Source organism: Littorina saxatilis, linkage group LG1 (assembly GCF_037325665.1).
Source record: "Littorina saxatilis isolate snail1 linkage group LG1, US_GU_Lsax_2.0, whole genome shotgun sequence".
Classification (NCBI taxonomy): Eukaryota; Metazoa; Mollusca; class Gastropoda; order Littorinimorpha; family Littorinidae; genus Littorina; species Littorina saxatilis.
Window position 1 is genome coordinate 85,094,796 of NC_090245.1, and position 10,797 is coordinate 85,105,592.

At 41.8% G+C, this 10,797-nt stretch overlaps 1 protein-coding gene across 1 annotated transcript in view; it reads right to left on the reverse strand.

Moving 5' to 3' along the window:
- The window catches only part of LOC138982178 (uncharacterized WD repeat-containing protein alr3466-like), a 53,849-nt gene extending 47,071 nt beyond the window's left edge, over positions 1–6,778 (reverse strand). Inside the window, exons 1-6 of the mRNA XM_070355409.1 lie at positions 6,568–6,778; positions 4,921–5,011; positions 4,621–4,708; positions 2,758–2,854; positions 2,300–2,408; positions 317–385 (exon numbers count right to left, since the gene is read on the reverse strand). Coding sequence (XP_070211510.1) covers positions 317–385; positions 2,300–2,408; positions 2,758–2,854; positions 4,621–4,708; positions 4,921–5,011; positions 6,568–6,670 — 557 coding nt within the window. The 5' untranslated portion in view covers positions 6,671–6,778. The remainder of the gene's footprint in view (positions 1–316; positions 386–2,299; positions 2,409–2,757; positions 2,855–4,620; positions 4,709–4,920; positions 5,012–6,567) is intronic.
- Positions 6,779–10,797: the final 4,019 nt, after the last annotated feature.

Genomic DNA, 10,797 nt, shown 5'->3' on the forward strand with positions numbered 1-10,797 from the left:
GTCTGGCATTATGGGGTTAGCGCTAGGACTGGTTGGTCCGGTGTCAGAATAATGTGACTGGGTGAGACATGAAGCCTGTGCTGCGACTTCTGTCTTGTGTGTGGCGCACGTTATATGTCAAAGCAGCACCGCCCTGATATGGCCCTTCGTGGTCGGCTGGGCGTTAAGCAAATAAACAAATTAATGTGCTGGTTGGTTTAACTATACCAAACATTTTGTTTCAGCATGCCACCCTTAATTTTTTTCATAGATAATCTTGCTTGTTTTTTATCTTTTCTTTATTGTTGTTCTTGATTTTTCTTAAATTTTTACTCACTTAAAAATGGGATCCAAACTGTAGTCTCCTGTGTATGATGAGTCATAAATCACCAACTTTTGGTCATAGCTACAACAGAAAAGCCAAAGTCATTACAAATATACACAACAACAGGGGTGTACCTTAACTTTTTTTGCTACCGGCCAGGGGGGCCGGTAAGTCAAAAATTGAACCGGCCCCCCAAAATCCCAACCGGCCCCCAACCAGCCCGGATTTTTGTGACCACAACCCGAACTCATGGATTTTATATGGAGATTCATGTGTTCAGGCCTGTAGTTGTTAATTTAAATGCGGTATGTTTGTATTGTTTGCTCCAGAGATGTATACTTCGTACGTATAGAGCGTTCGGAACTTTTCAGTCGCAAAAGTAGTACCAAAACAGAACAGCTTCTCAACCCATTGCACTATCGAGGATTCAGGCTGTTGCTGGCTCGTTATTTGTTTGGTTGCTGGGTCATTATCGAAAAATAACTAGCTCTACAAGTTTACAGAGGTAAAGAAGCAGAGGGGGGAATAAATACTAATAACTACCACAAACACACGCACACACACTTAAAAAAAAAAAAATTTAAATCAGCAAAATGTGGTTTTTTTAAATCATGTTTTTTGTTGTGTGAAAAAAGTGTAAAAACCTGACTACAACATTTTTTTTCAAGTTGCTTTCTTGTTTTTTTCTTTTTCTTTATGTGTGTGTTGTTAATGTTACTGTTAGATTAAGCAGAAGTATGAAAGTTGCATACCAGCCAAATTTATCACAGCTTTAGTCATAAATAATCAAAAGCATTATATTTCATTTCTATTTCCCAATGAAAACAAAAAGATTTTCAGATTTCCTGATCCTAGAATTGTTTACAGGTGATCTTTATGCTTTTGAGTCAGAAGAGTTGCAGAGTTGCATCCCTTATCCTATTGTTGAAGCTCTGTCTTTTCTTCTTTATCACATATATTGGATTGGTTTTTTTACTTCCTTAGTTGAAGGGAAATAGCAGTAGTACTGTCACTACTTGTACTAGGTTGGTCAGCAAAGCTGGTGTTAACATGTTTTAGAAAACCATCTCAGTGAGTTTCCCTGCCGTCAGTGACCTATACATTTCACAGAAACTGGATCAGTGGGGAAATATGTTTGCTCTGGATGGGCGGTCAGATCAAAGGCAGATGCATTGTAATAGCTGGTTGGCCTTGAGACCTGGGTCAATGACCGGTATAATTGCAATCTGAACACAGCTGTCTGTCCCAGTTCAGAGACACTGTCCTTCTTACCCGGGGTCAATGACTGATTTTTTTCTGAGAGGAAACTGTTTCTTTCACAACATTTGAAAGTCTCTCAAGGACTGGCCAGCGATAAAAGAGGTGAATAGCGCAGAGAGGGGGGAGGGAGTGGGGGGGGGGGGGTAGCTATTTTGACTGTTGATGCTATTGCCAGCGGCTATAGTGGCACTGGAGGGGTGATGACACAGTCAAGTGAGGCAGAGACCGGTTGCTGTCTAGCCAAAGTGTCTGGGCTTGATTGGTGGTAGTCCTGAGTCCTTCTCAAAGGGGGAGGGGAGAGGAGGAGGGGGGGGGGGTGAGTGGGCAGCAGAGAAGTGACAGATTTTGAGATCGCCCGCGAGAGATCTTTGTTCGCGGGCCTTTCGATTGACTGCGTTGTCTAACGACTTTGTGCTTCAGCGAAATTTGAACCGGATTTGAACCCGCCCGGCGGGCGATTTCAGAGCAATTTTGAACTCGCCCGACGCGATTTGAACCAGCCCGGGACAGTGGGGCGGCCGCTAAGGTACAGGCCTGAATAATATCCACAACAGAAGACACAAATCTAATACCGCAATGACATTTACAAAATCTGCTAGCAACTTTGTCCTCACAGTTGTCATACTAGAAACTACACAGTGAAAAAAAAAACCTGGTGAATTTCAATCTACCAAAGGATATATAATGCAGATGACACTTCAGTATGCACAAATCATAAATACAGTACATGCTTACCCTGCAGAGTAGATTCGGGAATCAAGGCACAGAATGCACCGCACAATGTCTGTGTGTTCACGGGCAAAGTACAGCACCTTGTTGTTGATCAAGTGGCCGCACTCACGCTCTGCACATGTATTTAAATGTAAAATGAACATACCGATTGACGACCATCATAAACAAATACTGAGATGTCATTTAAAATGTACAAAAGAAATGCAATTAATTACTACCCTAACACTAGCCAGATGCAAACACTGAATTGAAACCCTTACAACTTTTACAAGTGTTTCAGGCATTAACGTATCCGTTTCGCTGTTCATTTAAAGCTACACAAGATCACAACAATCACTGTCAATGCTGACATCACATGAGGCAAACAACAGAGGAAACACAGACACACAAAAACAAAGCAAGTACAAACGGTACAGCAACAACAATGACAGATTTACAATGAAAGATATAAGAGCATTTACCTCCATCCAAAGCATAGACACGAATCCCACCATTGACACCACAGACCAGCTGGTGTCGCCTCGGGTTGATGGCCATACAGTACACTGGCATGCCAATCTGAACGAAAAAAATGGCAACATTTATCTCAATACAGTGGAATACTTCTTTTAAGCCGCCCACACCCCCCCCCCCCCCCCACCCCAACTTTTTTTTTTTAAACCTTCTGTCCTTTCTGAGACCATCTGTTCCTAACATCTGTAAATATATCTCAATTTTATTACTCTCAAAAGGATAAACAAAGCAAAAGTATGAAAAGCTGATGCTTGCTTACAAAAAACCCATTACATGTCAGTAATTACAGTAGTCCCTTCCATTTCCGGCCCTTTCGTGGGCGTGAACCTGCCCGGAGCGGCCAGCTTTCCCATGACTAATGAGTTTTCCTTCTATAATTGACTCTTAATGGCCGTTAACCTGTCTGACGCGGTCAACGGTCACTGATTTTTGCCCTAAGGTGCCCCTCTTACTCGACAGGAGCGGCCACTTAACGGCCACTTGTCACTTTCGCGGGCGAGCGCCTGTGGCTCTCCCCGCCCACCCACCTCCCACCTGCTATCTTGCCGTTAGAAATCAGCACCTGTCCACTTTCTATAACTGTTAACACATGTATCGCCTGTTAATAAAGCTGACGAGTCAAAATCTGAGTCCGAGATAGAGAGCACGACGGCTTCGCCACCGCTGACTGCCGATGAAGCCATGGCACTTGTTCTTCAGTTGCGTGGCTTTGCGACAGATCACAGCAATCCAGACATATTTAACTTGATGGAGTCTGTGGCGCATGAAGTGCAGAAAGTGAAGTTTGTTGCACAGACCAAGCAGTCCACGCTGGACAGCTTCTTCAACAAACGCCAGCGTTTGGAATGACTGTCGTTTGTGGCGACAACGAGGCATCCGTGAAGAATGACATTTACACTGAGTTTTCGCTTTTTCCATTTTTGTTTGTTTGAATAGATGTATTTGGTTGCTTCCTTCAGTATCAAACTTAAAGTGCTTGAATCATTAATATCCAGCTTGTGTGTGTGTGTGTGTGTGTGTGTGTGTGTGTGTGTGTGTGTGTGTGTGTGTGTGTGTGTGTGTGTGTGTGTGTGTGTGTGTGTGTGTGTGTGTGTGTGTGTGTGTGTGTGTGTGTGTGTGTGTGTGTGTGTGTGTGTGTGACGGTGTGTGTGTGTGTGTGTGTGTGTGTGTTGTGTGCACAGACGGCACAGCACGAGCAGACGACATGAATACTTACGCATGCGCAAACTGTAAATACAGACATGCGCATACATGTACATTTACGGCAGTCACTTCCGGATCGATCACAGCTGATGTGAGTTTGAAACACTTGTTTATCTGACACTCAAATACATATATAATAATCCAAACAACACACATAGAAACATACGAAACAATAGCTTAGCCAGGACGATCGAGTTAAACAAGCAAATAATTAAGATGTATAAACGAAAGCAAAACTAACAGAGACAATGAATCGGCGGCTCCTGGATGATCGCTTTCTTTTCTTCATGAAAACTTGATCGTGTTTTGGGGGTTTTTTTGGAGGAGGAGGGGGCCTGTAATGAACGGCCACCTGATATTTGCGGTCACCTTTGCAATGACTAATGGGTGACCGGATATGGCAGGTACTACTGTAACGTCCTGAGTTTACTGCCAATGAACACTTAATTCATACAGCTAAGTATATAATAACAATAACCTCTGCCTCACTTTTGTGTGGGTGCGTGCAAACCAGTTAATCTCTTGTTTCCTTTTTTAATTATAATTATCTCTGCTATATAACTGTTAATAACAAATTTTAACTGCTGACAGCAACAAAATGTACTTACCACGATTCTGTCGCTGACGCCACCACCAGAACCCCAAGCGATTAAGTCACCATCATTAGCAGAGGAGATAAGCACCTTAGTATCACTCCTGACGGAAGAATAAATTATTTTGATTACTTCAACAGTATTGAAAATTGCTTCCACATTGTAGACATGTTATTGCTCGTGTGACTTCATGCAACAACTTTCTGTAGTCTTTGTTTTTCTCTCGGACAATGTAAACAACACAATATGGTATTCACTATTATCCATGCATCCACATTTTAATTACTCTGACATTACTCAGAGATCAAAACTTACCAGTACATAAAATCAGTCACCCATCCTTTGTGCTCATAGAAAACGCTTATCAGTTTTCCGCTTTCTGCTTCAAATGCTTTCACCACACCATCTGCAAAGCAAAGAACACAACAAAAGCAAATGATTAATTGTTTGATTCTGAAATTCTCTTCTACACTCTAATGTGCACTGAAAATCATTTTTGCTGGAGAAAAAAAAAGAAATTTGAAATGACAAACTTGTGCACGTAATAGACACGCAGGCCACTTACTGCTTTATGTAGATTAGTTCAGTATAGTTTGTGGCTGTACTACTTGTCTACGAAATCCTCCCAAAACAAGAAGGGCAAAGCCCATACGACTCACATGCTTTACACATTTTTCCTACCAAAATACATGACTTTTGTGACCTTGACCCAAGGTCAAGGTCATCCAAGGTCATGCAACACAAAGCTGTTAATTCAAGACATAGGAAGTACAATGGTGCTTATTGGCTCTTTCTACCATGAGATATGGTCACTTTTAGTGGTTCACTACCTTATTTTGGTCACATTTCATAAGGGTCAAAGTGACCTTGACCTTGATCATATGTGACCGAATGTGTCTCATGATGAAAGCATAACATGTGCCCCACATAATTTTTAAGTTTGAAACAGTTATCTTCCATAGTTCAGGGTCAAGGTCACTTCAAAATATGTATACAATCCAACTTTGAAGAGCTCCTGTGACCTTGACCTTGAAGCAAGGTAAACCAAACTGGTATCAAAAGATGGGGCTTACTTTGCCCTATATATCATATATAGGTGAGGTATTGAATCTCAAAAACTTCAGAGAAAATGGGAAAAATATGAAAAATAGCTGTTTTTTAGGCAACATTTATGGCCCCTGCGACCTTGACCTTGAAGCAAGGTCAAGATGCTATGTAAGTTTTTTGGGGCCTTGTCATCATACACCATCTTGCCAAATTTGGTACTGATAGACTGAATAGTGTCCAAGAAATATCCAACGTTAAAGTTTCCGGACGTCCGGACGGACGGACGGACGGACGACTCGGGTGAGTACATAGACTCACTTTTGCTTCGCATGTGAGTCAAAAACCGAAAACCTCATTAGAAATTAAGAAAATTTGTCCTTAGATCGTGTTTTGTTACTTATTTGTTTGAAATCATAACTTATATCTGCAACTTTCACAATTCACGGCTTTATTTTCGTGTTTGTGAGAGGATTAACAAAGGAGCGGAAGCACTAATCACATGACATCATCAATACATGTGCTTTCGAGTAACAAGAGTTACCTCCCTTGCATTGAAATCGATGCATCGACTTTGTCGAAAATCCGGCTCTAAACACAAAAAATAAGGGTGTAAATAGCATGAATCAGGCATGACTTCTAATAGACATGTCAAAAAACTTCAATTTGAAGTTAGATTTAGTCATTTTAGATGGTGTTTTCGGGAGTTTTTGGGGGTTTTCGGAGTCAAGTAGTACCCGTTTGTGGGGACAAATGTAGTAGCTAGGCTGTGAAACCCATAAATCGTCCCATCAATAATTTGTTCAATGTAAGTAATGAACACGTTCTTCTAACTCAGTCTTTAATTACACACACATTATCTGACGACGATATAAACCAACCCCAATACAGCAACCGTAACTTGCATCTATTTTGTACCTTCACATCCAACGAGGATTTCACGACGGGTGGGATTGTAGCCAACGGCTGTTAGCGGCCGAGTGTGCGTCTCGCGGATCATATACTGCCTTTCCATAGCCATGATGACGGTTTTGTGTGTGTCACTGCCTCAGTCCAATATTCTCTTCTTCATCCACACTGAACCATTCGAAAGGATCAAAATCAGTCATCTTGCCCCCTCTTACCCCTTTGCCGCCATTGCTGTATTTCATGGCAACAGCGCATGATCAGTGACACTTTTCCGGTTTTTAGCCAAAGTTGGATTTACCTCCCTTTGAGAGTTCCGCCAGCCTCGTTCTTGGCACGCGTGGGCATTCCCTATTTGCGTCATTTGTCTGTTTGACGAAATATTTCAACAAAACACGTATGACAAAGCGTTTACGTAAGTACTAAGTTGTTTGTCAAAGGCTAGACCTGGCCATGGAGGTTATTTGGAAATGATAATCGGCAGTTTCTGTCAGTTTGAGACGACCAGACAGATAAGGGTGGACAACCGTTGGCCCAAGTCACATTGAAAAGGTTTCTTACGTGTTTGTGTTTAAAATCGTTATACATACATACATGTATCAATTACATTAGATTGAACTGTCGCTGATTTACTTATCAGATGAATATGGTAGTTTGACAACAGTGAGACGCTTTTCTCTTCCTCTGTGTCGTTTCTAACAGCAAGGAAGTGCGGCTAGTGTCAACATTAGCCATTGATTGCATTTGCATTGCACCCGGTCCAGATTTTTAGAGTGCCGAATTCGAAAGGTCAGGTTATCCAGAGGGAGAAAAAAACAGACACGTCTGTTTATTGCAAATGAAACAAGTTTGTGCAAAACTGCTATGATTTTTAGAAGGACATTTGTCTTATTTGAAAATGAACACCTAACAGTCGGATCGATTGATCATCATCCAGTAATTAAATTAGTAATATAATATATTATACATGTATCAACTATTAGGCCTATCCCTTGAGCATGAATTGATCAAATAAGATTTTTGTAATGGAGCTACTTCAAGGTATTATTTTTTATCAGGAATTTGGTGCAACTGCAAGAAATAATGTGGTTGAACTTGGTTCTGTTCAAGTTCCGATTGGGTAACTTGACTTGAATTTTGAAACATGCAGCGGCCGTCAATTTTAAACTAAGAAGGTTACTGGTTAAGATTACTAACAATAGTAATATCGCTGACTAGCCTGAGTTGATATATATATACTAATTACTATAGTTCTAGTTCTACCCTGTAAGTTGTAACTCACAATGAGCACTCGATCAGGTCTGCCTTTTACTTTAAGTCGCTGATAATGGTATACATTATTGGTGCTGCTGTATCGATCAGTCTCAAGTGGCCGTGTGTTTTTGACTCTCCTGAGTAATAAGGAGGGTTTAAAGGCCCGGCAGGAGTATATAAGGAGCCTGACCTTCTGCGTTGGCAAATCATTTCAAACCTCTTGCAGGCAACGGACAAATACTGCTCCTACATTTTCTTTAATATCTCGGTTAAGCATGAGTTACGGTGTCAGATTTTTTGTTCACACAGCTGGTTTTCACACATTTACCGCCCTATGCGCTTAGATAAGGTTAATTCTCCATAATAAAGAAGATATTTGTAAACAAACATTTCAATGGGGATCTTGTTCAAAGAAAAGGGCGGAGTCAACACTCTCCGACGTCACAGATTTACACCATGCGTTCCAAAAATAGCAAAACACGTGGCATGCGGCAATTTGGTTCCAGAACATGCTGTCTCAGGTGCATGTGTATTTGTTACATCGGATATGAAGAAAGAAATGCAACTAACCTTTACCACCAGTTGTGGCCTTGATAGGGTATTCCTGTGGGGTTGGGATAAAGCTCTCTCACTAATTTGAGCACACAGTCGGGCATCATTTCTCGGTTAATGTTTACCCGTGTTGGATTGTCTTGATGTAAGGAAGACGTCTTTTTCGCCAAGTACAATGCACAATTCCAAGCACCGCGTCGGTCTAGCATGGACCAATACTTCTTGTAGAGTACTTTTCTAACGCCGGAATTCCTGCGGTGTGGCAATTGGCCTGTACCTAGCCACCTCTGGCGATGATTTGTCACACAAGGGCTGCAAAAACAAAAGGCACACTGGCCTACCCCAGAGGAGAGCCCTGTACTAGGACCCGTGTCTCCGCTTTCACCATCGCCTCCAGGATCAGATAACCACGTCTGCACCCTAACGGTACTACACACACGAGAGACAGCCTCTGTATCGAGGTCACACGATGATGGCACAGCACCTCTTGGTACACAAGTCGAATCTTTTATTACACACCTTCGAGTTTCAAATGGCCACTGATTCTCAGTAAATAGTCTCCTTATTGCGTTCTCCTGGTCACTGTTAATGTTGAGAAGTGTTAAATCAAATTTCGCCATTTATTTCCACAGACAGAAAGAGATGTCAGTGCAATACAGCTTACAGACCGCAGCCTAGCCCTTACTAAGTTACTATCACCATCGGATGTTGGAATGTGAAACACTCACTTCCCGCCTTCAGCTGTCGACAACACTGATTGTGTTAGAGGCTCTCGCTGGGTGGAATAACAGACCGTGTTCCAAAGTATGCGTATACACTACGCAGATTATCACCGTTGACTTCGTCTACATGGTCGTCCCGCTAACTATAATTACTGTCCCTGAAAGTGCCTCACAGGATGGGCAAGTTTACTTTCAAAACAGAAAGGGGTAATCTAAACTCGGTTTGTTCTAAGTGGACATGGGACACAACGGGACTCGGATCTTGGGTCGCCCCTGGCAACACAAATGGAAGAATCCAGGATATGCAAATGGTCTTCTGCAGTTTATTCCAAGGTGGTAGGGGGTTGAAAGGGGGAACGAACGGGAGGGGGGAGGGGACAGTGGTCGGTGGAGCTACTATACTAAGACTGCAACAATGGACTGGTGATGTGAAATCATCACCCACACATTTTGAGGTACCCTCCCCCCTCACCATTCGGTTCACAAGCCTGTTTTTGTCCTTGGTCAGTTTGAAAATGATTGGTTTGTTCAAGTATTCCGCCAAAAAAATGCGCCAAGATTTCCCTCCTCATTTTAGTGGTGTTTGACGCTTGCCCCACTCACTTAGTCAGAGTCTGATGCAAAAATTGACTCGAGAATTCTGTTCATTGACGTTGTGACGTACTAAACTTGTTTATTGTTCGCGGTTTTGGCTGATTCTGTGTTGTTTTTCTGCAATATCAGCGAAAGTACCATCATAGCGGTGACTGAGTTACAGCAACCAAGACTAAGTTTCATTTTGTCCGTTTGACTAGCCTGACATCTACAGCCTTGACATTGTTATTCTGTTTCTCTCTGTGTGACTGATTTCTTTGACACAAAGGTTCTCTGTGTGAAAGTTCAATTGTATTGTAAATTTATATAAACAAAATACGCAATCAATATGCAAGATATCACAAATGTTCAGAAACGAAAATATGTGAAAAACTCTGAAGAAGCTGTTAAAAGAAGAAATGCTGCTCGCACAGACAGAAAGCCAGATGGTAAAATTCAGTTTAGCGGTGAGAGAGAGGAAATTGATCTTATTTACGCCCAAGTTCAAAAGGTTAAAACATTTTTGGGAGAAGGAAATCCAAACAAAGAGCTTGTGGACACTATCTTGTGCTTTTTTTATTGACAAAAACATTGAAGCTGATTTATTAGAGCGCCCTGATGCCCCCGCGTCCCCAGTGCACTTTGGCCTGTTCGTGTTTACATAGCGTGCCACGCGTTGTGCTATTTTTGCTAAGCCCCGCCCCTTTTTCTGTTGCATTATGGGAGAGGCCGGATTGGCCGTGACGTGTTTAAATAGTATTAAATGAAGTTTTAGGTCAGCCAGCAGTACATAGACTAAAAGTAAAAGCTTATCATTGCTGTTTTCTTGGATGTCATTGAAGCTAGAGCTTTGACATTTTGCACAAGTTTCTGAGTATAGATGACCTCCAGACAATTGCCCCAAGTTTGGCTGACAGGGCCCCTCATCAATTTTTAAAAGTTTTTCTAGGAATATTCTAAACAACATAGCAAGGAAAAGGCTGAAAAGCCTAATAAGCCATAGATCTATGTTATGTTAAGTCATTGATGGGTGGAATTTGGGTCAACAATTAAAATTTGATATTTTCTTGTGCGTTACTGAATCCAGAGGCAGAACTTTGAAGCTTTTAAAGCTCTTCTAGGGTTTGGTGACTTCGAGACA